The 26,652-nt window shown below is 52.2% G+C and overlaps 9 protein-coding genes across 9 annotated transcripts; 6 read left to right on the top strand and 3 right to left on the bottom strand.

Moving 5' to 3' along the window:
• Positions 1-583: 583 nt before the first annotated feature.
• PODANS_1_4180 (uncharacterized protein) lies at positions 584-1,862 on the bottom strand (the record flags this gene model as incomplete). Its single annotated transcript, XM_001912586.1, has 2 exons — positions 584-1,713; positions 1,772-1,862. The coding sequence occupies 2 exons, from the start codon at positions 1,860-1,862 to the stop codon at positions 584-586; spliced, it is 1,221 nt and encodes a 406-aa protein (XP_001912621.1).
• Positions 1,863-2,336: 474 nt separating this feature from the next.
• PODANS_1_4170 (uncharacterized protein) lies at positions 2,337-3,605 on the top strand (the record flags this gene model as incomplete). The annotated part of the gene is made up of 1 exon (XM_001912585.1): positions 2,337-3,605. One exon carries the CDS (start codon positions 2,337-2,339, stop codon positions 3,603-3,605), a length of 1,269 nt encoding a protein of 422 aa, XP_001912620.1.
• A 970-nt stretch (positions 3,606-4,575) lies between these two features.
• On the bottom strand, positions 4,576-6,455 carry PODANS_1_4160 (uncharacterized protein; the record flags this gene model as incomplete). Its single annotated transcript, XM_001912584.1, has 3 exons — positions 4,576-5,751; positions 5,819-5,941; positions 6,435-6,455. The coding sequence occupies 3 exons, from the start codon at positions 6,453-6,455 to the stop codon at positions 4,576-4,578; spliced, it is 1,320 nt and encodes a 439-aa protein (XP_001912619.1).
• A 2,359-nt stretch (positions 6,456-8,814) lies between these two features.
• Positions 8,815-10,076, top strand: PODANS_1_4150 (uncharacterized protein; the record flags this gene model as incomplete). Its single annotated transcript, XM_001912583.1, has 3 exons — positions 8,815-8,931; positions 9,081-9,841; positions 9,896-10,076. 3 exons carry the CDS (start codon positions 8,815-8,817, stop codon positions 10,074-10,076), a joined length of 1,059 nt encoding a protein of 352 aa, XP_001912618.1.
• A 1,455-nt stretch (positions 10,077-11,531) lies between these two features.
• On the bottom strand, positions 11,532-15,155 carry PODANS_1_4140 (uncharacterized protein; the record flags this gene model as incomplete). The annotated part of the gene is made up of 2 exons (XM_001912582.1): positions 11,532-12,772; positions 12,830-15,155. 2 exons carry the CDS (start codon positions 15,153-15,155, stop codon positions 11,532-11,534), a joined length of 3,567 nt encoding a protein of 1,188 aa, XP_001912617.1.
• Positions 15,156-16,526: 1,371 nt separating this feature from the next.
• Positions 16,527-17,374, top strand: PODANS_1_4130 (uncharacterized protein; the record flags this gene model as incomplete). Its single annotated transcript, XM_001912581.1, has 3 exons — positions 16,527-16,782; positions 16,842-17,033; positions 17,100-17,374. 3 exons carry the CDS (start codon positions 16,527-16,529, stop codon positions 17,372-17,374), a joined length of 723 nt encoding a protein of 240 aa, XP_001912616.1.
• Positions 17,375-18,643: 1,269 nt separating this feature from the next.
• On the top strand, positions 18,644-19,732 carry PODANS_1_4120 (uncharacterized protein; the record flags this gene model as incomplete). The annotated part of the gene is made up of 1 exon (XM_001912580.1): positions 18,644-19,732. One exon carries the CDS (start codon positions 18,644-18,646, stop codon positions 19,730-19,732), a length of 1,089 nt encoding a protein of 362 aa, XP_001912615.1.
• A 1,163-nt stretch (positions 19,733-20,895) lies between these two features.
• Positions 20,896-22,884, top strand: PODANS_1_4110 (uncharacterized protein; the record flags this gene model as incomplete). The annotated part of the gene is made up of 3 exons (XM_001912579.1): positions 20,896-20,928; positions 20,988-22,317; positions 22,370-22,884. 3 exons carry the CDS (start codon positions 20,896-20,898, stop codon positions 22,882-22,884), a joined length of 1,878 nt encoding a protein of 625 aa, XP_001912614.1.
• A 914-nt stretch (positions 22,885-23,798) lies between these two features.
• Positions 23,799-25,467, top strand: PODANS_1_4100 (uncharacterized protein; the record flags this gene model as incomplete). Its single annotated transcript, XM_001912578.1, has 3 exons — positions 23,799-23,849; positions 23,895-24,407; positions 24,463-25,467. 3 exons carry the CDS (start codon positions 23,799-23,801, stop codon positions 25,465-25,467), a joined length of 1,569 nt encoding a protein of 522 aa, XP_001912613.1.
• Between the last annotated feature and the right edge of the window lie 1,185 nt (positions 25,468-26,652).

Genomic DNA, 26,652 nt, shown 5'->3' with positions numbered 1-26,652 from the left:
AAGGGACATGGTTGAGATAAAAGTGGTCGAAAGCGGACACGGAAATCTCGCGTGGCTGTCCAAACCAGACTGCCGGGACTTTGCAGCATCACGACAAAGAAACGGAAAACCCCGATGCCGCGCAGCCACACCTGACCCCTTTCAACCATACCAAGGGCTAGCTGCGGGTGACGGAACTTCTTCGGTCCTCGTCTTTGTTGGAGTTGGTCAACCACACCATCAGGTCTTTGTCCGGATCAATAAAACTAAGCGGAGCGGCGCCCTTGACGAGTCGAGCCTTCGCGGCCTCCGAGTCCAGCATAAAAGGTCAGATGCCGAAAAATGTTTTCGAAGTTGGGATGTTAATTTGATCAGATCATGCTATGTGATATCTCGCTGGCCCATATTAGCATAATGTGAGGTCATCATCAAAAGTACCAGTCCATACCTAATCCAAACGCTGCCCGAACGCCTGCTCCATGATACATATGTGCCGTGTTTCACATTCCAGTCTATACCAGCCTGTACCCAAGAATAAAAGTCAGCCGACTTTATTCATCTCCGCTTAGTCATGATGTAAGTGTATTGCCGAAGAGCCACCTCTTCAGTCCTCGTCTTCGTACTTGTTTCCTTGAAAGTCTCCCAGAAGAATATCCTCAGCGTCCAGCCCAACTGGGTTGTTCCTAATCCATTCCGTCTCAACCCGGAAGAAAATCCATATCCAGCGTCTAAACACCTCTAGAAACTGAATGAGAAAGATGGAACTTTCAAAGTTGCTGATTTGGTCAAGACTGGGGTTCAGCTTGATCATCCAGGTGCACCGCAAAGTCAGGTCCAACGCAATAACAGCGTAGTAAACCCCTGGTTTATGCACCAATAACCTCCTCCTCAACCCGTACGGATGGTCGGGGGAGTTTCTTTCCCGTGCATCAGAAAAGAGAGTCAGATCCCAATCCTTGGCAACATCCCAGTAAAAACTGTAGAAGGAATTCAGCAGACAAGCGGCAATCCACGCGCGGGACAGGCCAGGTGAAGCCTCGGTCTGATTCCTCAGCATGGCACCGATGACAATGACTGGGAAAGCAGTTGAGTACTTTGCGGCGTTGGCCAAGTGTTGACCACCCCACCCTGTAGCCTCTCTCAAAGGAGCGCTCCGAACACGAACGTACTCGATCAGACATTGCCTGAGTCGAATGGCGCTTGGAACAGCCATTATCACGGGGACAAGAACATCACCTCCGCAGCCCCGATCCGGTCTGGCAGTAGCAGAACCATTGCTAGTGAGGAACATGCAAAGGCAGACAAAGAGATCGGCCAGCACTTTGGCATAGCTGGTGAGCACATCGGCAAGCAGGATGTCCCCGAACTTTCCGTCTTTTGCCTCGGCCAGACCTCCAACGCTAACTCTCTTCAAAGTCCTAAGGAGTCGACTTCTTCCGTGGTGGGATACCGAGAGTTTGCGAAGCGGGACGGAGAAGAGCAGGGCGATAACGAGCAGGTTGGTCATGGGAATCCAGTCGTAGTCGATCACACGCTGAGGATCTCCTCGCGTCAGCATCCAGAAGATCACTATCGACAGGCCGGAGGCGGAGGAGAGGAGGGAGGCGATGCGGTAGGTCGAATGGTGATGGGTCAGTTGGGCCGAGCTCGACCTGCCCGGGTAGCGGATCAAAGAGGGCACATCGATTCGACGAATGTGAAGGAAATGGAGATTGAGACCCCATCCCCACACGGCTGTAGTAAAACGTTAGAAAAGGAGAGCTTCACAGCAAGTTCAAAGGGCAGGGCATACCCAGAATCACGATGATTGCTACTCGGTAGGGCAGTGGGAAGGCCAAGCTGAAAGCATCGAGCTGCGGCTCAACCGCCGGGTCACCGTCCATTGTGCCTGTCTTCTGGTGATGCCTTTACCACAGGCATCGAGAAGTGTCGAAGAAGGGCGAGGTAAGTAAACAAAGAGCAAAAGCGAGAGACTGTGTCAACGACTATAAAAGCTGAAGGGGAAGAAAAATCGTGTTTCGAATTGAATAATTCGTACGTACATCCGTCGCGTGCTGTCCTGTGCCCCCTGTAATTAATTTTGGAGACCGACGTCAGCCTGGACGTTGGGGCATGTGGGGACCCCCTAAGTCTAAGCCCGAAACGGCCCCCCTGTTGCGTCCGCATCCAGGGACAGGGATACCGGTGCGTAGACCCAGAGCTCACCGAGGTCCAAGACTCCAAAGCCGAGCATCAACACCACGACCATTTCTCTTCACGCGCCATCGCATCTTCGACTGTAAACTTTTTTGGAACCAGGCAATGCGCTGAGCGCTGCAAGCAAACACCTTTCTGCATATTCAACTGCGACAGACACAATGGCGTCACAGCCCCCCAAATCGCAGCCGCCACCGCCTCTCACAAGCTCTCCATACCCATACGCTGCCGCGCCAGACATCATCCGCGCCCACCAAAAAGACGCCTACTTCCAAGGCCTCCTCACCAACCAGATCTCCGACCTCCACCGCCGTCTCCGCGGCGCCCGATCTGCCCACTCCTGGGCGACCGAGACCCGCACAATAGGCGATGCCCTCTACCTCTGCCTTACAACCCTAATCGGCAACCGCACGCTCGGAGAAGAATACTGCGATCTTGTCCAAGTCGAAGCGCCCCCCTCTCCTCCCTCGCAGCAACAAGCAACCACCTACCCCGACTCCCACATCCCCCCCAAACCCACCTCCCAACCCGGCCCCCTTCTCCCCTCCCTCTCCCGCCGAGCAGGCTTCATCGCAACCTCAACACTAACCCCCTACCTCCTCACCCTCCTCCTCCCCAAACTCCGCTCCTCCCTCCGCCGCCTTCTCACCACCCGGCTGACAACCCTCACCACCCGCGGCCTCGACACAACAAAACAAGGCCAACCCACCTCTGAAGCCCGCGCCCTCCGCTACATCCTAACCCACCTCTCCTCCCTCACCAACCCAGCCCACATCCACGCCATCACCCTCGCAACCTTTTACTTCACCGGCGCGTATTACTCCCTCTCCAAGCGGCTCTTCGGCCTCCGCTACATCTTCACCAAGCGCATCCCCGACACCCCAGGAGCAAGCCAAAACTCTGGTCGCGGAGGCTACGAAGTGCTCGGCGTCCTCCTCGTCACCCAAATGCTCGTCAGGACCTACCTCCACCTCTCCCAACAACTGTCTTCCTCCCCTTCGTCAAATATAGACGACATCCCCACATCATCAGACCGGTACATTCCCTCCGGCCCCGTTGAAGTCTCTTTGGACGACAACGCCTACGCCCTCAACACCTCCCTCCTTGACACCTCGGCCCCCGCTCCCCAGAACCAGCGCTCATTGGCGGAGATTGCCAGGACGACTCACACCCCGTTGGTGAAAGGGGGGACGAAGCCGAGGTATGATCTCAGTGACGGGAAGCAAATGGCTTGGATAAAGGGTTACAATCCCAGGAAGTGCACGCTCTGTCTGGAGGAGCTGAAGGACCCGGCGGTGACGAGCTGCGGGCATGTGTTTTGCTGGGAGTGCATCGGGGATTGGGTGAGGGAGAAGCCAGAGTGTCCGTTGTGCAGGAGGGAGGCGATGGGGCAGAAGATTTTGCCGCTGAGGATGGTGCATGTTCACTAGACATGATGGTTTTGGTGGGGAAAAAAGGGAAAGCGTAATGTAAACAGGGGCTGTCATGTAAATAAATGATGTGTATGATTGAGGGAAGCGAAGACTAGTAACTACTAATATCAAGTTTGGACACCTCGGGTTGTTTGAGACATGGTTCAAAATTCAACTAGTAATGATTCTGCTTGTTTTGAATTGCAACAACTCAAGTATAAAAATACGTTATACATCTGCTAAAGACGACTTCAATCATAGATTTCACACAAGATAAAAAAAATAAAAAAAACCACTGTCGAGAAAAAACAAAAGCAATCAAAAAAGCCTCCCCAGATATTCACTCCAATCAAATAAAAACATCTATCCTGATTCTTCTTCCCGAGAAAAAAAATGGCAGTACAGCAAGAAAAGGTATCAAGTAACCCCCCCTTCAACCACCACCACCACCACCACCATTAGTTTTGCTTGTCCTTAGTCTCCCTTTCTTCTCTTCCTCAAATTGTAAAATAATACAAGAAAGGAACACTGCAATCGAAAACTTAACCTAACAAAACACAAAGATGGAAATCAGGATATTAGAAAACCGGTAAAAACCACCAGGGTCCACCAAGCAATCCATCTTCTTTCGCTCCCACTTCTATTAGAGAGATTAGAGAGGAAGAGAGAAATAGCCAGCTTGCGCGGACCAGAAAAGATGAAGAAACCCCCAGTCAACCAAACCACAAAAGAAATCAAGGTGAGTCTGCGACTTTGCACCCCGTGTGAGAGAAAAGGAAACGACCAAAAGAATGCATCACGTCCATCGCCGAGAGGTATCATCAAGAGAAGAAGAAGAAAAACCGTATGCCCACAATATGCCCATCATGCCTCGCCACTTAACTCCCAGATCGGAATGATGTTATTACCCAGGCCCCATGCCCTGGAGCCCCCGGATGCTACCCGTTTCCCATATGCATACACGCTTCTCAGACACCATGCTAACGCTTCAAATGGTAAACAACACAATCTCTCCCCGGTCATTCCTCTTCATCCGCAGAGTCTTGAACAACTCCTTCTCTTCCATCAACTTGCTGAGGCTGACGCCCGAGTTGCTGCGCTCACGGTGGTACCTCTTAAGTGCCTTGTTGACGCTGCATCCCTTCTCACTCTCGGGACCCTTGGTAACGAGGCTCAAAAAGTGGTCGGCGGCGGGCTTGTAAATGACCATCTGGCCACTGGCCACATCACCCTCCTTGCTATCCTTGGATCCAGGTCGGTATTCGAGGAGCTTTGGCTCCTTGCCGCCTTCAAGGCGCTTGGGGCTGCTGGAGCTGGAACTCTTCTTCTTGGAGTCCTTGGAGCTGGAGCTGGTCTTGGCCTTCTTCTTGGACAACTTCGTCTTGGAAGGTCCGGCAATCATGGCCATCAGGCCGTTGCTCAAAGACTCGGTTGTCGTGCGCGCAAGGGACTTGTGGTGATGCTTGGACGACTTGGTCTTCTTCAAAGGACTTGCTGGTGTCGCAATATTGTCTCCAGAATAGTCTGGAGATGGTGGGAATACGGACGACCTGCTCATAAGACCCTTCAAGCCACCAGTCAACCCGGAGTGCATTACTGGTGGGGCATCGATCATGACCTGGTCGGTTTCGATGTGTAGTCTCTTGCGCTTCTTGTCTTTCTTGACGCTACTTTCGCTGTCCTTGGTCTTTCTCCGGGGCTGTTTTGGCGCGGGTGTCTGGAACTGGTTCAAGGCTACAGCACCATTTTCTTGGTGAATGAGGGCATGGTCTTCGAAGTTGTCGCCGCCGTTGGCCTCCGGGTCAAACCGCACGAGGGACATCTCCTCGTTTGTTGGAACCTGAGTAGGGACGGGAAGGGGAAGCGAAACATTGGAAGCGGTTGGCGTGGGGTTGTCGACCATGAAATCAAAGACATTCACGTTGCCTCCCATGTCCACGGCAGAAGGCGGGGTAGGCGCTTCCGGAAGGTTGATGGAACGGCTATCATCGTCACTGCGTTGCTCGTAATTCTTCCAGTTGTCCTCCTCGGCGACTGATTCAACATATGCTGGTTGAGCCATGGCGGCAGGTGGAGGAGGTGGTGCAAGAGGGGGAACGCGCTGCTGGTGTTGTTGCTGCTTTGGCTTCTTCTCTTTATAGAGGGCACCCTGATACTTTTGTTCCTCACTCATACAACTCTGTGTCCCAGTCAGCTCTGCTGGTGTAACACACATGACCAGGTCGTCGTACCGTGTGCCAGCGATATTCTGTGCCAGGAAAATGTACCATACAGTCGATGCAGGTAAAGGTAGCACCTCGACAGCGGTTGCGGTGCGGGTCGAGTTTCTTCTTGGTGAAGATGTCTCCACAGGCCTGTTCAGAGTCGCAAAAGCAATGGTTAGATATAGAGCGGGGTGAAAGCAAGACTAATTGGTGGGTGTCTGGGGAGCGCGGGGAAGATATGGACGGCAGTGTGTGTGTTCTCGTGGCGATGTGGGAAAACAAGCAACAGGGCAAAGGAGGGAGGGAGGGATCAGCTTGATCAATACTGGGGGAGGGGTGCGGGAAGGAGGGGTGGTGTGCCAGGGTGGGTGACCAGTGTTGGCCGCCGTGACCCGTGGAGGTGGGTGGTGTGCGGCAGTGTGTGATGTCAGTTGAGATTGCCCTTCGGGATGGTCATGGGGGGTGAAAACAGACCACACCAACAAGGGGGAGGGGTGACAATTGGGGAATCAACAGACACACACACACACACACACACACACACACACGGCCGTTGAAGCTGTGTTTGGTCTCAACGGCAGCAGTATCCGATATGGACGACGGAGGGATGAAGCATGAAGGAATAGAGACATGATGACTTTACCTCGCACGAAAAGGAAACCATGGTGTCAGTTGGCCCTTGGTATCCTCGGGGTTGGTCCAATTGGTGGTGCAGAGTCTGCAAAATGTGTAGCGGCTTGTTGCCCTGCCGTCGGTGGTCTCGGAGGCGGCTCTTCTGGCTGTTAGCTGGCAGTTGCAAGCAGGTCGAGTTCTGTCCAATCGTTCCAGGACGGTGAAGACGAGGCAAAGGAGGCTGTTGCCCGGGCTCTTAGTGTTGGGGGTGCGGTGAAGAAAAGAGAACTGAAGAGATGAAGAATGGGTCTCGGACGGGCCTTGTGGGCTTCTGTCAGGTACGGATGGCCTGGGTAGAGAGTATGCGGCGGCACAGGGTAGAGATGGGGCTGTGTTGGGGCGAGCTGAGGGTCCGGTTTGTACATACAGCGAGCGTCCCTCAGGATTGTCAACAAAGTGGGCTCTGCTTGCTGCTGCGCTGCGCCGTTGGGCACGAATGAGAGCGGATGAAGCTGACGGGCAGAACTGTAGAACGGCGCACTAGCAACAGCGGGGGCTAGCGGGCTGGTGATGCCGATCCACGGTAGTCGACGGGAGTCCGGTCTTCGTGGCCGGCTTGGAATCGTGGGATTCGAAGAAAAATTTGTGTGCGCTGTCAACAGGAAAAAGTCGAATTTGGATGGCTTGGACTGGTGTTTGGTTGGAGGTTTTTGGGCGCCGATGCATCGCTAGTCTCTGGGTTGCCCTGTTGCCGGGCCCGCAGTCCCGCAGCCCACGAGCCCACCCACGAGCCACAGCAGCCCCTCCACCCGCTCTTGGTTGCGGAGCTGCCCGTTTGTCCCGATTTGCTACACAGTGCCCTGAGTGGCTGACAGAACCGCTGGAGATGACCCCTCCGGGTTCGAAAAGCGGGGAGATGTGGCACAACAAACTGCATCCTCAACACGAAACTTGACTTGAAGCGCGTCTTTGGTTGGTCAGGAGACAGCTCGAAGCGCGTTTCAATTCATTTAAAAAAGAGAAGCCAATGCCGGCACAACACCACTTCTTGCATAGATGACGGTTCATCTGACCTGTGATCAGTCCCGAGTATTGCTCAAAAGAGATAAAGGAAAAGGGGCAACCCAGCCTTCTTCGCGGCCACAATACAGACATCAAGGACCAGCAAAAAACCCTTCATGCAGAGAGGCCCAGAATGATGTCGTTTGGGCAGTCTTCTTGTACCCAAACGCAGCTAAACAGGTGGGGGCTTACCCGTGAGGCGGTTCGGTGGATTCACCGCGGCCTAGCTCAGGAACAGCGCGCACAGGCACTCAATTCGTCAATGCAGCCCCCGAATTGAGTTTGCCTTGATGCTTCTAGAGCAATTCGGCAGCGCTTACTCCATCAAGAGCTTGAGCTCTTGAACTGGAGAAGCTGTCAAGCCGATTGAAGCACGCCGTCGGGTGTTGCAACCTTTGCCCCTTATCCAGTCGTCTCCTGTTTCAGACCTGGCGCGACGTCTTCCTGCCGATTGGTACGAGCCAGTGATCGAGCCAGCCTGAATCGCAAACGAGTTGCATGAACAGTGGCACAATCCAATGCGAGGGGCCCGTTCGCGCGCGCGACAACAGGCACCTGCCTCCTGAACAGTGCCGGCGCTGGATGGATGGATTTTGAGATGGCATTCCCACAAGCCACAGAGTGTGGTTGGTTTAAAGCCTGGTCGTGGCTTGGTTGTTAACCCCCCCACTCCCTGTCAGATCGGCCTCTCGGGTCCGGGGTCGGGGCAACCTGACAGCAATTCCAAGGTTGCAATCGATAAGCTTGAAACCCCTCCACGATGCCACTGTGGCCGTCATGACTGTCAGCTCTGAGCTCTGGGCAAGGCGAAGAGCAAGGGAGGGAGTAGAACATCTCGAAGGCCTCAACAAAAAAAGAAATTCGGACGATAGCGGGAGGCCGGGCCCGTTCAATTCGGCCTGACAGGCGGGCCAGGTGGAGGACGGCCGAACAGCTGGCCCGGCCGGGTTGAGCTGGCTTCAGTTGGAGAGTGCGGACGGCAATCAGCGGCAGATCTGCTCGGTTGAGGTAAAATTACATCATGCCCAAAAAGACTGCATGTCCAGCGGTAGATTTGGAGCTGCAGGCATATTTCCACTTTGCTCCTGCTGCATCTGCATTTTGACTCTCCATCTCAAATCACCTTGTCTCAATTTGAGCCCCCCTTGCCCGTGAGACTCACTGCTCACAACAACGTCTCCCAACCCCTGTTTGTTTCGCCCATCGCATCCACTCCCGCCTCGTCTCTCCTAAATAAGCTCGGATAGCTAAGGGTCCCTGCTTTGCTGGGCATTTGCTGTACCTAACCTGCCATACCCACCCGCCCTTTTTTACTGGCACCCGCTGCCCAAACGTCAACAAACCTCATCATGTCCTCGTCTCCTCACGAGTCGTCATCGTCTGCAGGCAATCCTCTCGTGCAGCAGACACTCTCGTTGATGAGCACCGCAGCGGGCTACATGCGCCTGCCAGCCATCGCGACTTCTGTATGACCCGATACTCCTCCTGCCTCTCCCGCCCAGTGCCTGAATGGCTGCAACGCCAACCGCGCAGACTGGCTCAGGGGGCAAGTTTTTTGAGAAACACTTTCTGATATCCAGTCCTCATAACTAACCAATTGTTTCCTGGCATGTAGGGGCTTGCAGCCTTGCTGACAGCTCTCCTGTACTTCAAGCAAAAGTATATCCTCCATCGCCCCCCCGATTTCAACGATAACGTCATCCTAACCTCATCTTCCCCTCTCAGAGCACTAATCTACCCGGCCTCCATCCCCGCCAACGCCCGCACTGACGTGCCCCGGCCGAGCCAATACCACTTCAGCGACTACGAAGAGCTCATCATCCCCACCAACGATGGCGAGAAGCTCTCGGCCTTTTACATCCGGGGCCCTCGGCGAAACAACCCCAACTCGGACGTGACCGTGCTTATGTTCCACGGCAACGCAGGTAACATTGGTCATCGTCTCCCCATCGCCCGTATGCTCATCGCCGCCACGGGGTGCAACGTCTTTATGCTTGAATACCGAGGATATGGCATCTCCACTGGTACGCCTGATGAATCAGGGTTGAACATGGATGCCCAGACGGCATTGGATTACCTGAGGGATAGGGCCGAGACGAGAAACCACAAGATTGTGGTGTATGGTCAGAGTTTGGGGGGTGCGGTGGGGATCAAGCTGGTGGCTAAGAACCAGTCCCAGGGCGGGAAGGGAGGGGATATTGTGGGGTTGGTGCTGGAGAATACCTTTTTGAGCATGAGGAAGCTGATCCCGAGTATTATGCCGCCGGCCAAGTATTTGGCGTATTTGTGCCATCAGGTGTGGGGAAGCGATGGGTTGATTGGGGGGATCAAGGTGCCGACGCTGTTTTTGAGTGGGTTGCAGGATGAGATTGTTCCGTGAGTACTTTGCCTCGGCTTGTGGGTTGGGAAGTATACGCTGACGCTGAAAAGTCCAATCCATATGAAGAAGCTCTATGACTTGAGCAACGCCCCGGTCAAGATTTGGAAGCCGCTGCCTGGGGGAGATCACAACTCGAGTGTGATTGAAGAAGGGTATTTCGAGGCCATTGCCGAGTTTATCAACAGGGTTGTGAGGGAAAGGAGGGAGAAGGACGAGAAGGATGAGCTTTGAGGTCTACGTCATGACAGACGGGACAACAACAGAAACGGTGAGAGGAAACGGAGACACAAAACATAGTGATACCCCCCTAACCTTTTTTGCGGAAGAGAGAGGCGAAAGGTTACTACTAGATATACAAAAACTCAAGAGGTACAAGACAAAAAAAATATGAAAGAAAAGATTGGAACCACTGGTGGTCATTTGCTACGGGTGTGTGATTATTGTACGGACAAGAGTTTTCAACCAGGATCATTTTCTCGGGACCGGACAGTCGGATCACGGGCAGGAACGAAACTGGTGAGGTGATAGAGGGAGCATGAAGGTGGAGTGCTCTATCCCAAACATGATAGTTCCTAGTTAGTTGGCGATACTTGCCGGCTGTTGAGGTTGTGTCGTGTGTGGGTGGTTAGATATTAATTGGCTGGGCGGGACTTCCCAATGCGGCGGTCCATAGTCGGTCCCTTGCGTTCGGTTCGCAAGGTGAGCAAGTTGCGCAGCTTTGAAGAATAAGCGAGGAATGGATTGGGGATGTGTGTCTCGTCTCGGGATGGGGTGGTGGGTTTGTGTGTTCAGCTCGGTAGTGGCTTTGCGGGGGGATTATTGGATGGTGGGATGGGGGAGTGACAGTGGCGGAGATATAAAAAGGTTATAGTAGGGTTGGTATAGGGCTGCTGCTTGCTGCTTTGGGATTTGAAGAAAGCCACGCAGGTTGGATTACGCAAGTGCATTTGCTTTTTGCTGGGAATAATGAAATGGGGAAATCTGGGGTGAGGGGCATGAGGTAGTGGGCGGCAGAGAAAGAGGGGATTGGGGACTGGGATTGGTGAGTTGAGTTTGAGGGGGAGAGGCAAGGGAGAAGTCATTGGATGATTTTTGGTTTCTAGAATTACTCCGAAGTGTTGCCTTGGGTTTTGGAACATGAGACTTTTGAGTGAGTTGGTTATGTGTGGGAAGGCGATCATAGCATGATATTGGATAGGGGCCAAAACAGGAGATTTTGACGGGATCTTCGGTTCTGGAAAGGTCACTTCATCGCCGGAGGTAAATCAGTTGTCCTGGCTGAGAAGATCAGTTAGTTAACAAGGGGTAACTTTGAGAGTTCTAGAATGACACTTTGTCACGTTACAGAGCGGCAAAGGGTGAAGCGTGAGGTGATCATAGCAGGACTAATAATAGACATGGGCTATGGGATGGGCGGGAAGGGAATAAGGGGCGTGTGGAATGCGCATCTTTTTACTTGGTACGGGTTTCAATAGCGGCGATTGAGTGCATGAACTTTTGGTTCTTTTGGGATTGAATTGTTTCAAGGCTTTGGGAACGATGGTTTATTGTACTGGAGATCCACGGCTCATCCAAACAACACCTGAAAGCAAGATTGCAACTGGTCCAAGGATGTCAATTAATATACAACATGATATTTCATACATTACAATCATCAATCGACACTGATATCGTAAGCTTGTAGGTTTAAGCATCAGTGGCAACCAGAGAACTCTGCTCCTGCTCAGAATCATGATGCCCCTGCAGCTCATCCTCGCTGCTCGTCTTGACAACCTCATTCTCCTTATCGCTGCTTCCACCCTCCAACTTCTCTGCTGCCGCTTCCCAATCCTCCTCAACTTCCGCCTTTTCCTCCTCAACCTTCTTCTTCCTCAGCTCCAGCTTCCTCAACGCAAAGAAGCCACCTCCAGCTCTGCTGCTGCTCGCCACAGGAGGAGCGACCTTCCCACTAGGAGCTCGCCGCCATGTCCCCTTGCTAGCAACAGCACTCCATCCATCAGCACCAGCAGCCTGATCTCCTTCTCTTCTAACAACATTGAGCGAACTGTCTGCGTGGCACAGTACCACCCCGTTTGCCAACCCTGCCTTTGAGATAGTTCTTGCCACAGCAGACTTGAGATCCTTCAGAACTGACTGAACTGCCTGTGGTGTTGGTGCCATGGACGTTGCAATAGCTGCGGTCGTGAAATTAGGGATGGCCTTGATCACAATGTCTTCCGAGGGGAGGAAGCTGGTCGTGAAGCTGAGTGCCGGACCAGAACGTGCCGCGGCCGCAATGTCTGAGGCCAGGGCTCGATCGACCTCCTCGACTGTAAGTCCAAACCGAGGTGTGGTGAGTAAGAGGGCATTGAATGCCTGCGGTGAGGGTTGGCTATTGGCGGGAGTGGCTGGTTTGGCAGCAGCAGCAGCGGCAGTGGCGGCAGCGGTCTTAACTAGGCGAAGACTCTGAGCCAGGGTCTTTTTGGGAGCAGACACAAACCGTGGTGTCTTGAAAAGGCAAACATGACGGTGAGGCTCAGGATCTTGAGACTCGGAATCAAGACCATAGTCCTCAGCTAGTGAGTGCAAAAAGGCACGCTGGTGGTTGGCCATAGGCTTGAAACGCATACGCTTCAACTCTGGGTCTGCAGCAAACATGCGAAGTTCCCGTTCTTGTGATTGAGCCCAGGTAATATTCTCGCGGAACATCTTCAAGGTCTTGTCGGCATACGGCACATGATCGTCGGTGTGATTAGGGTCGATATTGAGCGCGTCGGCAAGCCGCTGATTCCGCTCCAGTCGAAGACAGTCGTCATCACACTTTAAAGTGATGTGTTTATCTGGCCCCGAGTTGAAGCGAGTTGCACCGCACCGAATTTGTTTCTTTTGCCGCTGGCAAGGGCAGGTGGTGAATGTCATGGATTGACACGGCTTGTCCTCGTTGCAAGCTGTGACTGTATCAGCAATGTCCTTGGGCACATAAAAATATAAGGCTGTAAACTTACGAAAAGGGGCATGGCACTCGTCCACGCAGGTGTGATCACAAGACTTTCTTGCCCTTCCGCATAACTGCGTGCAATGAGAACCAACTACCTCAGCATCCTCACATTCCCCGGGCTTATGGCACGACTTCCTGCACTCGTGGGCTCCGCATTTCAGCTTCTTCCCACAAGGCAGTCCGCACCTAGCATCCTCAAACCAACAAGGCTGATTTTTGAGAATCCTCTTGCCACAGATACAAGGCCTTTCCACCAGAAAGGCGCACTTGGGGCAAGCCACATCGTCTGGATGACACTGATGGGACACTGCAGGATGTCCGCATGGCCTCGCTCTGCGACAGTCAAATCGGCACTCTGGCGGTCTGGTTCCGCATGGTTGCGGAGGGTGCAATACAGTTCGCCCGCAAGAGCAGCTGATCTCGTCAAAGATAGCCTCCGGGCAAGCATTGCAAGACCCCCTGTGACATAGTTGCTGGCATGTGTGCTTACTGCATTTCAGCAGCCGGCCACAAACCTGTAGGCAGATATGTTCGGGCTCGTAATTCTCGTTGACAGCCCGCTTCTGTTTCCGCCTTTCCGCTGCCTTCTTCTCTCCCGAGCAGCAGCGCTCTCCACACTCATGTCTTCCACAGTTGAGCTGCGCTTTGCACACCCGGAAGCATTGTGGTGGTTCAACACAGCCTAGATGGCACGCTGAACGGCTGGTGACCCTGCCGCAACGGCAGGAGACGTCCATACTCTGGAAGCAAGGGGCACATGCACCAGTATGGCACTTATCCGGGCAATGATGACCGCAAGCCAGGATCTTATCGCATGGCTTGTCGCATCGCGGGACGGGGTCTTGACACGACGTCCTGGGTTCGGCGGGTAAGGAAGCAAGCGGTGTCTTTCCACAGGGGCAGCTCAACACCATGTCGGGCGAAAGGGGGCAATGAGATGTCTCTTCATCTTGCGGGTGGCAGGGCTTTTGACAAGTGTGATGTCCACAGTCAAACTTTCTGCCGCAGACTTTTGAGCATTGGAATGATCCCTCAAACCACTCTTCTTCGTCATCGAGCTGGCCATAGTTGAACGATTCCAAAATGTCGTCTCTCTGGTTGCAAGGTATCTCTTTCCGCTCCTTGCCGCAATAGCACGTTGATGGCATGGGAACGTCGCAAGCGCCACATAAGCCTGGATGGCAAGGCTGGGAGCAGGTATGCTCCCCACATGGAAGGAAATCACCGCACACCTCTTGGCAGCTCCATCCATTCGTGTAGTCAGTCTCACTACACCGTTTGGTAACAGTGTTCTTGCCGCAGAAGCAGGTCTGTGCTGGGCCCATGAGTGTACATGGCGGACATGGTCCGGCATGACACATCAGGGAGCAAGGATGTGGACATGTAGCTCTAGGCTTGGAGCAGGTCTGTCCGCATGTGTGAGGAGGCAAGCCAGGAATTGCTTTCATGTCAAACTCTTTCCCACACCAACAGTGATATGATGCTGGGTCTTCCAACAGATTGGAGTTGCACCCTGGACAGCGCCAACCGTCGGGTTGGTTAGGGCTTTGGTTTTCCTCCTTCTGTTTCATTTGGTTTTTGTGCCACTTCTTGACACAGTGAAGGTGGGTAACCGTCCAGCAGATCAAGCAAGACCAAACTCGGGAAGATCGGACAACCTCGCTGGTGCAGATGACACATTCGTACTGCCCATTGTCGATGTCCTCGTGAATACGTGTGGGAAGGTCCTCTGCTGTTGATTTTTCCATGACCGGTTTAGGAGCAGGGGCAGATCTGGGTGGTATGATTTCTCCAGGACCCCGTGTGTTGGTAGTGACGGAGACTGGTTGACCAGGGACAAACTCGACAGCACCAAGGTTGAACCCATGTCGTATCTGTGACTGTGACTGGGATGATGAAGAGTCGGTTTGTCGAGGTGCTGAAAATGGCGGTCCTCGACCTCCACGATGGGAGGTTACTATTGATCTTTGAGCCGCGCCTCCGCGACCACGGCCTCTGCCCCGACCTCCCCTGCCCCTATCTCCTCGCCCTCTGCCTGGTTGGCCCTCTTGATGCGAACTTGAGGCATCTGAAACGATTGGTTGAGATGCTACACCTGTTGGTTGCTGCGGTACTGGTGTAGGTACTGCAGTTGGTGGTGGTAATGGTTGAGTTGTTGCCGTAGTCGCCTGGCCCCCTTCCACATTTCCATTTCCACTTCCGGATGCGTTGGCATTGGACCCTCCACGACCACCTCTATGCCTTCCTCTCCAGCCACGCCCTCGCCGAACTCTACCTCCTGATCCTCCTCCACGGCTCGAGCTTCCCTGGGGTTGTGGAACTACTTCGGCCATGTTTTCAGTCGTAAGGTTGTATCCTCTTGACTGTAGCGGTGGAATTTTGGGCGCTGCTCCAATTTGCCCCGCCAAACAAAGTTTCCTTTCGGGGGGGTGCGCTTTTTGAAATACAGCGACTTTGAAACGTAGAAAATTTCTTTTGCAAAAATGCAGTTGGACAAGAAGAAAACTTGACAGGAGAATACCGTCCACCGGCTAGATAAGTGCTGCCCAAGAAAAGACCAAGGTTTGAGTGATGGTAATAAGATGGGTTGAAAGTTCGCCGCATGAGTAATATCTCTTGGCATTTGCCGCAGTCTTTTGAAGGGGAAGCTTTTACCCGGCGCTACAAGGCCTGGATTTAAGAGCTAGGGTTAGGGTCGCGTGCCGGCCCGGCGGTCTGAAAACACCAGCTCTTGCCACTCCGGCCGAGGTCGCTTTTGCAGTTACAAAGATAGACTTTACCCCAATGGGCATCTGGAATTATGCTTGTGTTCTTCACTTTTATCGCTGTCCGAAAATTTCCAAATTGATGACGAAGATGGTGGCACTGGTGGGTAGTTGTGAGGATGATTCATCGTGAAATGAAGGATGGAAGGCTCCGGTGCCCAGTCTGTTGTAAGGCTTAGCGGCGTAGGCTGCATTAGCGTAATGCTTAGCGGGAGTGGTTCCAGCTTCTCTCCCATATCTCCCATCCCAGTATCACAGTGCCTTTGTCATGGACTTCTCGGATGAATGTCCATGATATTTTGTTTTCGTACACCCAACCATCATCAGAAACCGACAATTTGAATCTAATAGTAGAGCTTTGTCGTCTCTCAACTCGTCAGATACCGAACTGGTCTGGCTTATACCGAACATCTTCCTAATATGCTCTTCATAACTGATTCAAGCCCTTGGATTTTCGCACTCATGCGCTACCGATGTGGAAACAGTGTGGTCAACTCAGCTTCAGCACGTACGAGAGTTCGACGGGCTCGTCGGATATCTTTAAATATAGTCAAAATGATAGAGCAGTATGGGCTATTTCAACAAGCAATGGTAAGGAGCTCAAGTCACACAATGCACGCCCCGCGATTCTAGTACTCTTGCAGATGAGGCTCGCAGCAAGGCTATGTGTTGGGCAGCAATCTTGGTGTCTCTTTGCGTCGAGATGGACTGGACTTCTTCTCTGAACGAGGAAACTAAAAGTATATGGAGACACTTGTTCATCTTGCTCTCCGGTTGCTTTATTCGATTGTAGGGAACGAAGGCTTCACGTTTTGCGACCCTCCTTGAACAAGCCCGCTGTCCAGCCTTGGACTGATATCAACAGGGAGCTTGGGCACCCATTTGTTCAAGCACAAACGCTACGCATCTGGACTTCCACATACCTATACATAAGCAGTCATGAACTCTCTAGGCAAGCTCAACGTGTCCCGGGTCGCCGTCCAAATCGAAAACACTCTTGCTTTGGTCAATATTAACCTGGACTTTTCGCTGTGGCGTTGCGCACCTTCGCCTGAGTACCATCCTGTCGGCTTGGCATTGACACTCAAAAGAAAACACGAAGCAGAGAAAGGCGAAATCCATCGAACGGCTTGTAAGCTCGGCTTTCTTTTCCATGAGCTCGTTCCCGAAACACCAAGATTATTCAAGACTTTTGGTAGTCGCGTCCCGAAATCTTGGCCCGCTCTGGTATCAACCCCCAGGGATCAGAGAGAGATGGCCCTTTTCAACCTTTCATTGGAGCGGACTGTACCTCTATATGGGCTGCTGCGACATCTGGGCCTTCCTTAATTGGTGTCTTTCTACTGGACTGCATGCTCGCAGATGCTTGGGAGGCCAAGGCAGCCACGTCGATACGGGTTGAGCTGGTCGAGAAGAGAATACGGACTGTCAAAGCCGACCTTGAGAGTGGAAAACTCGTCAACCCGCACACGAACCTGAAGTCTCAATAAGCTTATACGAGAACCGAATTAGCATCTTGGGATGCGAGCGCACGGTCTTGGCTGAGGAGGGCAGAAGCCTCGATGAAGTTCCAACATTCCCAATTCGATTTGATCGCCCAGAACCTCAACATTCCTTACCCTAAAGGTAAATCCACGTACGAAACTGCCGTCATTACCTGGACTCTGGCGATGGAGGTGTTTGAGAAACTCCTCCATAACACTCCTCAGCAGGCCTGCGATCGATCGGTATTGAGGGGCATATCGGCTTGGAACTTTGTTCCCCAATCTTCTTGTCTTTCAGGCTGAGGCTACCAAAGTTACTTTTTCTGACGACCTCTTCCCCAACTTGGCAGTCCTGAGCCTTGGACTGGAATACAGGGGCGAATCCTCCGAAAGCTTTACCCAATGGTCCCTCGCCCTGTCTCATTTAAAATATTACGGTGCTCCGGTCACAGTCCACAGCCACGAGTAGCTGAGTCGCATTTACATGCCTCAACTTTGGCCTGTTGCTCTCCGGGCTTTGTTCCGCCGGGGGGAGGTTGGATACACCGACTTTGAAGCCGCCATGACATGGTTCGCAGAATTGGGAAAGGTCTTGAGCCATGTGAAATCCGGTCGCGCACCTAGATCATGGCTTTCAAGGCTCTGCTCGGTGGTCACAGAACTCGACGGGAAAGAGAAATATTCCGCAGTAATACTTATCAAATACGGCTGGAGACGAAAAAGGGGCCTCCTGGGGGGTTCTCTTCGCCGCGGCGAGCACATAGAATTTTTGGGCTTTGTAACCCCCGTGTTATGCAGGCTCTCTGCTGCGGCATAACCATTGGTGCCGGAATTCACTACCTGCGCCAAGTTGCCACTTCACCACACCTGGATCTGAAAGCCCAGAATGCAATAATCACGTACCGGTCTTACATTCGAGGCCAGAGATATATTGAATGGACGACGATACATCCAATCGAGGATCATATTGCTGGGCAAACCCAACACTATGGCGCGTTGAGCTAAGATTACATCCCTAGAAAGCGATATGCCAGATGGTTGCACGTGGACTTATCTGGACTCAAAGAATATGTTGTCATGGGTATTTTTGCTTGCCAGTCGGCAAAAGGCGCTATACCAGCTGGAACAAACAAGGTGTTTGCAGGTAGAAATGTTCGGATTGGCTCATAAATCTTTCACCTGGCACTCACATCGCAATGTACCCTTAGAGATATTTGGCGTGGCACGTCGATACAGAGCTAACCACACATCAGACAAACTCTTCTTCTGATGACCTGACAGAGGCAGCCGTCGGTCGGGAGCGGAAACGGAAACGGAAACGGAAACGGAAATGCTCAGAGCCAACAGCCTTCAAGGGGACCTCCCCTGAGACTCCGGGATGGGAGCGGCTCTACGTAAACTACAACCCTGAACACAACTATACACAAGAACCTGAACAAGTCGACTGTGAAGCTGGGCCGCCCACAGGATCTTCTGAGCCAGTGGACCATAAATCGGGATTACCTACAGATTGGACAGAAACAGCTAGTTGGAAGTCTGAATTTTCCACCGAATCATTCTCTAATCCGATGGATGTTGAGCCTAAGGAGGATTCCCCTCCCGTCTTGTTGGCCTCTGAAGACATCTTCAGTTACTGGGAAAGCTCTGGCAATTGCGAAGCTCAAATCCGACAGGACTGTCTCTTATTTGGTTAGCAGTGGGTTTCGGCAGCCACCCGACCTGCTCCAGTCTTTTCTAGTCCTTGAAGTTGCAGCCCACGTCTACCAAAGGATGGCACAAGCTACCGTGTCGCTGCAAATCATCGAGCACACGCTGACAGCCGCGAAATGGTTCTGTCTGCCCAATACTGCTGAAAAATCTGCAGAGGAATATTTCAAACAGATGACACGCGCGGAGTTGTTCACCTGTATAGCAATGTTTGAGTCCGGCCGCTTCGATATAGACCTTGCGAATCTCGCGGATGTCATTGCGTTATGCTCGGACGACTCCATATATGTCGCCGACATATTGCTCTCCGACCCTTGTACCAGCCCATTCAACTTGGGCATTCGGCATCTGGTTGGCAATGTTGGCCAGACGTGGATGGTATGTCTCGTGTCGCCAACCAAACCTCGTATAAGACAAATCGGGCACGATGCTCTGATAGTATCTCATCATGTTTTCGACGGAACCTGTGAGGACAACTTCAAAGGAACCTCGCTGCAGCTTTCGTTCACCAACTGGACAGTGCCCTTGGCTCCGGGCCCCAAGGGAGAAATAGACCAAGAGATATTTCTGCTTGAGCCAGCAGTCTCGGTGCAGGACCAAGGCAGATGGGTCGCGGACATTGATGTCCTTGGTGTTGAAAGGAGCCAAAACAGGGATGTGATCAACACCGTATCATTCCCCCATCGGGATTGCCAGTTCGGGCATTCATTGCCATTGAAGTATTGGGATGCTGTTTCCATTGGTTCGCAGGAAGAGCTCCTCGACCAGCCCCCTTGCACAGGTGTTGTACAAACACGCAACAATGCCGTTGCAAGACTGGCGGCTGATTCTATCCTTGCCCAGCAAGGCAAGACGGCAGAGACTGCGATTCTGGAAGGAGATGAATTTTGTTGGCATTGCTGTCGGACAAGATATTCGAGGTTGGAAACACGCCCTCAGATTCTCATTCTCTGATCTTTTTCTGCATTTTGATTCCGTATGCTAGGCTAGATTTCTGGTTCCTATTTCTCATAATACTGAACGCTTTGTAATGTACCTACCCAAGGTGGTTACCGTCTTGCTTAGTGAACATACATATGTCTAGAGCCGAGAGAGTAAAGGCCGGGGAAAACAGGGAGGAAGCGGAGTTGGAGGAGGCACAGGCTCGGGAACTGGTGAGGACCTGCTGGACTGTGGAGAGGCGTCTGGTGAACTGTGCATGATTGTGTGAGACTTGGGATGGGGCCGATTATGTGCTTTCTATTTCTTTTTCCTCAAGATTTTTGGGCTGTTTCAAGTTGGCGGGAGAATGGCAAGACTGTGGGTTGAAATGGTAATTAATACCTGAAGCTGCTTTTTGTGAGTTGGAGTTGGGAGTCTGAGAGCTTGGGTTCTGCGGATTTAGAATGAGAATATCGACGCCAGATAGGCAACTAGCTAGTACATATTCGCTTCTGCAAGAAATGAATATACGTGAGTTTCTTACATAGGTCCGTCTCCATGGCTTTCTAGAACGCGTCTTTGAACATGTATCTCAGCGCCTGGGCACGTCATGGACCAAATCACTGGCATAAGTTGACAGTTATCACACATGTTATTACTTACAACACCATTATTTTGTCCAGGGCGAACGCTTTCCCAACCAAATAACAACAACGAGAACCAATCCAGCATGCTTGAGAGCTGTGATCCTCCGAATACCCTATATAGAAGCAGGCATCTCGCTACATTACATTCAGACTGGCTAGAAAACTTGATCATCCGGAGCTTTCATATTTGTCTTACACTGACAAACTGCCAAATCCAGCCTCGGGAGTCGATCCCAGCGGTCCTGCGGAGAGCTCAGTGGGGCCTGGGCGCAATGACGTCGCTTGGCTTTGGCGTTGCAGAGCCGATCTCTGGGCGTTTCTTTTTCTCCATTTTCCTTGTTACTACCCATCAATCCAATTCGGCAAGGACCAACCACCGCGCGCATCAAAAGTGAAGACATTTTGTACTATTCGGAGGATTGCAGACTTTTGACGACAGCACTCAGAACCGTTATACACGAGAGTTTGTGAAGGGGGATTGTTACACCGCTCAATCTGGTAACTGGCGGATAGTGGGAACAGATACAGCGACATCTGATATCTGGCGGAATGGCGTCCTCAAAACGAGCACCGTCGGTCTTGGTAGGAAGGAACCACCTTTTTCAGATGACAATGATGAAGTTAACCGTTGATTGTCTCAGGTCACCGATTCCCGCGAACGGCCATCAGCTCGCAATGGCACACAACGACCAGGAGCAATGGGTAGCGCTGGGCGACCGAGCACCCGTCTCGTATCAGTCGACAACATCCTTCAGTACTCATCAGATATTCCTTCCGGCCAGCCCCGAGGCCATCCAGGCCAGCGACCAGCACGCAATGTGCGCCGCCCAAGTGGTGTACCTACCTTCGCCTCTGCTCGAACCGGCCAGCAGGTCCCGTCCCGCACAACGAAGGTTAGCGAAAAGCTCGTACTTCTCCCTGAGGCTCCCGTCGATGATGATGTCAGTGATGATGAGATGGCGGCTAGGCGGGTGTCGATACTGCGCGGCGAAGACGAGAACAGACCGCTTAAAGACGAGGAATTAGACGTGCTGAGGAAGAGGGGCGGAATTCGCGGCAAGAGTTATGCGGAGCGGCTGCCTAAGATGCAGAGAGGGGAGAAGGTTTCGAGGTTGACGGCGTATTGTACGGCTCAGGCGTTCAAGGTGAAGGAGACGGCGGAGTTTCTGAAGACGAAACATGAGGCCAAGACGAAGCTGTATGATGATTGCTTGTACATCGTCTATCACTTGCCATTGCTGCCTGGTGTGGATGGGTATAGGCTAAGGAGTCGACCGGTGTTGAAGACGCCAGGGACGGGAAAGACGGTGCTGGATTTGGAGATTGAGAGGAGTGAGAGGAGGGATGAACATGAGGGGTACTGGGATGAGTACTCGTATGGTGCGCAGGGACTGGGCGGAAGTCCTGATACGGGGACGGTGCTGCAACAGGCGAGCAGTGCACCTGACTCGATCGGGAGACCGGACGATCACCAAGTGGAACAGATTACGGTGAACCCCATCAATCGGTTGGTTCCAGATGCCAAGCACTTTGCGGAGATGTTTGTCTTCTCGTACGGAGTGGTGGTGTTTTGGAACTTTACTGAGCGACAAGAAAAGGATATCTTGGCGGATTTGGCATTTTCAGAGCACGAGACAAACATTGCGCTTGCGACGAGACCATTGGACGAGGCCGACTTTGAGATGGAGGAGTTCCACTTCGAGTACAGCGCTGATGTCAAGCGGCCGCGTGTATTCAACGACATGATCACGCTGCTGCCGCGTTCAGATCACATGGTCAAGTTGACGATTAGCCATGCTATCGCTCAGAGTACCAAGCTGTGTTTCTTTGAGGAGCGCATGTCGGAGACGATGTCGGACGCACAGCATGTGCCCAAGCGGTTAGCTATGACAGGGGAGCTCAACATGACCCGGACGGAGATTGTGAAGATTTTGGGGAGGTTGTTCAAGTCGAGAGTGGATATTAATCTTTGTAAGCATATCCCATCACAACGTTTTGGGCGGACAACTAACTCTGTCTTCAGCATCTAATATCCTCGATGTACCCAACTTCTTCTGGGACTCGGAGCCCACGCTGCACCCGCTCTACGTGGCGATCCGGGAGTACCTTGAAATCGACCCACGTATCAAAACGCTCAACGAGCGGTGCCGCGTGTTTTTGGACTTGTCCGAGATTCTCGCTGATAGTGTGGCCGACTCCAAGATGAGCTACATCACCTGGATTATTATTATTCTGATTATTATCAGCATTATTGTGACAGTCACGGAGGTGGGGCTGAGGTTTGGAATGTTGTCGAGAGAAAAGGGGAAACAAGGAGATGGGGTTGTGGCTCCTATTGTTGGGGATCCAGAACGGGGTGGGGGGCCAGGGAATGTGATTGGGGGAGGGAATGGACAGATTGATTTACTGAGGAGGAGTCTGGCGGAAAGGAATATCACGCTGGAGGATGTGAGGATGTGGAATAGCATTTTGAACGAGAAGGAGAAGGAGGTTGTTTGTGGGGGAGAGATTGTGGGGAGGACGTTTAAGGGGGTTTGAGGGGGTGTCTACAATCGTTATGGGTACGGAAGATGGTACCGGGCGCCGAGGGTGGTATTATATAGGATATTGACTGTTGTAGACCGGCACAGCGAGGCCATGGATGTTTAGCATTTCCCAGCATCGGATAACAAAGTAAAGCTGGTTTAGTGCCCTGTGCCCGGAGGATACGAGCTTTCTGTTTGAACGGAAGTTATACTGTGCATGTTTATCTTCGACCATTTCGATTAGGTCGAAGACAGATGGCAGAGCTCAACTGAGCAGTTCTCGATGCTGACCTTTAAATGCGCCAGCATTGGTTGAAGGGAAGGCATTCCTGCCCGAAGCATCTGCGAACACATGGATATTCGTTATACCTACCTACAAAACAAGGAATGAAATAACACGTCGTTAACGGAATCAGATGATTCACCAGTTAGGCCTTCGAAAGAGATTCCATACCAACCAACCCCTCCTTTCGCGAGCCTAACGACTTCTCTGCTCTGTGTTGTCGTCGAGTTGGAGAAGTTCGAGTCTAGAACATTTATTTAAGCTCGCGATCATTAGCCCGTTTGGGAACCGTACCTGAGCTGCCAGCCCCGCAAGGTGAGGGGCAGCCCCGCTGGGTGCTCTGACGTTGCCGGCGTTGACTCGCCCATTCGGCTGTCGGCGGTTGTACTTTGGGGGGGCGCGAGCGATAACATTGATACCCGATAACAAAGGGCAAAACTCGGGCCCCTCCTTCTTTTCTCCGTCAAGGTACCTACATACATAGATACAGCTCACCGCCGTCCACTACCCATGCTCTGACTGTTATTCTTCTGGAAACCCCGCCCGCTCCACCTCTAGACAGACAGACGACGGGATTGTGCTGTTGGGAAAAGAGTTGTCAAAATGTCTGGAACGAGTCCCCAGGAGATTCTGGATACGCTGGTATGTATTGCCCGTTTGTGGAGCTCGGGAGTTCTCATTTTGGTGGTGGTCGTGTGAGGTTGGTTTATGCTGATTGCAGGGGGTTGGGTTTGTTCTAGTTATCGTACATCCCGGACGACGCCAAACGATATACTGGTGACGTCGCCGAGTTTGTCAACGGATCGGTCGACAAGGCTGCGGACAAACTGAGAGATACCCTCTCGAACTTGCCAGAATGGGTTCCCGAATCGTTTCGCCCTCAGGCACCGCCGCCGCCGCCGGTGATTGCTGTGCCCGTTGGGGCCCTTGAGAGGGTGCAGAACTGGGTTTCGAGGCATAAGATCTTAACGGGTATTGTTGTTGTGGCTACGGGGACGGTGGTTTACAAGTCGTATAAGGCGAGCTTGTCGCTACGGAAGCACCGTAAGGCGAAGAGAGCGAGGAGTGGGGGGAGGTTGGAGGTTGTGGTTATTGCTGGTTCGCCTGCGTTGCCGCTGACGAGGTCGTTGGCGCTGGATTTGGAGAGGAAGGGGTTCATTGTGTTTATTGTGGCCAACACGCGGGATGATGAACTTTTGATTCAGGGGATGGCCAGGCCGGATATTCGGTCGTTTGCTTTGGATATCAATGATGTAAGCCCGTCTCCTTTTCCCCTATTTCTGCACCTGGCTAACATGTTTGTCACAGCCTACCCGTGTCGGTGCTTCAATTGAGGAGTTCGCCCGCTACCTCCAAGAACCTCACGCGGCAATCCCCAAGGGCAAGAAGTCCCACCTTCACCTTAAATCCGTTATTCTCATCCCCTCCCTCAACTATCAAACTTCACCTATCGCCACCATCCCTCCCTCCAGCTTCGCCGACCTTTTCAAGACTCATCTTCTTCAGCCAATCGTCACTATTCAGGCTTTCCTCCCCATCCTCACTGCCAGGTTGCATCCTCCTCCTCCACCAACAGAGCTCGCAAGCAGTCTCGCCAAAGACGCCAGCAAGCAAAGAGAAAAGGAAGACCTCTCCCCCAAGGTGTTGGTTTTCACGCCTTCTATCATCTCCTCAATCAACCCTCCCTTCCATGCCCCTGAAGCAACCATCTGCTCCGCCCTCTCAGCCTTCACAGAAGTCCTCGCCGCCGAGCTTCGCCCGCTCCAGGTCCCCGTAACTCACATGCAGCTCGGAACCTTCGACTTCACTGGTTTCACCCCAGCTCAAGGCACCAAGTTCCAATCTAGCACGGCCGGTCGTGCCAATCAAGGTCTCATCACTGCTTCTGGTGTCGAACAAACCCACAACTGGCCCGATGCCGCCCGAAAGACCTACGCCCGGAACTTTGTCTCTCAGTCAACCTCCCCTATTGGTACAACTGGAATCAGGGGTATGAGAGGATCCAGCCTCAAGAACTTGCACGATGCTGTGTTTGATGTCATTGATGGCACCATCACTGCGTCAACAGTGAGAGTTGGTTTGGGAGCGAGTGTCTATGGCTTTGTTGGGCGGTGGGTGCCGAAGAGCATGGTTTGTTTCATCATGGGCATCAGGAAGGTTGATGAGCTGGCTACTTGGCAGGGCAGTGCTCATGGGAGCCCAAGGGGAGGAAGCCATGATGGAGAGGACGAGGACAAGATGGCGGGGAGCGAGAGCTTTATTAGTGTGGCGCCTTTGGAAGGTGTCGTGGGGGAGAATGTGTGGAAGTCTTGAGAAGACTGAGATTGAGGCAAAACAAGAAAAAAGAAAAAAAAAAAAAAAGGCATGGGGGTTGTATATGAGGAACACAGGACACACACCAGAGCCAGGAATAGGCTTAAGCATGTCGGCGGGAGGTAGGGATCTCTACTCATCTTTTAGACTAGGGATGGGGGACATGAATGATACAGAAAAACATATCAACGACATGGTATATACACTTGGGAGAGGCGGGTTTGGGTTTGATTGGCGGTGGTGGGGGAACAGCTTGCTCTTACTGTTTTTCATTCTATGGTCTTTACCATCTACATGACACCATTCAAGTTGGAAATCTCTGTGGGTGCAACGAACCTAGATAAGCAAGGACAATGAAGTCCTGGAAGACGACAGCGGAAGACACGACTCACGCGACTGGTCATCTTCCTCGATCCTTTGCCGGACTTGATTGTCCTTGATTATTTAAATTCGTTGCAAACGCGGGGATAAACCACTTTGAATGGTGTTGTCTTTTCTTTTTTTTTTTTCCTTTTTTTTTTTTTTTTTTGGTTTTTGAACAATTTTGGATGATAGGAGGACAAACAATACATGACGCTTTCCGATGCTTCTATTTATTTTTTTCGTGTCTGGATTAACATGATGTGATTCTGAGGTCAAATGAGGCCGGGTCTCTCTTTTGAGTGCATTCTCGAATCACGGCAAGTCCACACAACGTCCAACATTTTTTTTTTTAGTTTTCTCTAGAAAGGTAAGACTTTTTGTATTATATCTGTTGGCCCGAACTCCTAATGCTTGCCACCTTGCCTCTTTTGAATAAACCCTAACGCCTCTCTGTGTCTGCCCTCGTGTGGAATACAAAAGCGGATTGATACTTGTCAATCATATACAGACTCCCCTGCTCGCTCTCTATCATGGTGGCTACTTCTCCTCATGATCTTTGTCCTTTTTTGTCGGCACTCGTTTATTTTCTTCTCGATAGGCGGGGCGAGTCGCATAGCACTTCGCCTCGCTGAACTCTCTCGCGACGTTTCGGCGCCTGGACTCCTGTTCTGAAGACTTGTCTCTTTTTTTCACTTGTGGCCGACTTCCAGGTTTCGCACCACTGGATATTGGTATATCCACCTCCCCCTCCCCTTCCTCCCATCCGTAAGCACACTCTCTCTAGATGCAGGCCCCTCCTAATGACCCCCTCTCCCTCTATAC

This window comes from Podospora anserina, chromosome 1 (assembly GCF_000226545.1).
Source record: "Podospora anserina S mat+ genomic DNA chromosome 1, supercontig 1".
Taxonomy (NCBI): Eukaryota; Fungi; Ascomycota; class Sordariomycetes; order Sordariales; family Podosporaceae; genus Podospora; species Podospora anserina.
This window is presented reverse-complemented; position numbering and strand designations above follow the sequence as displayed.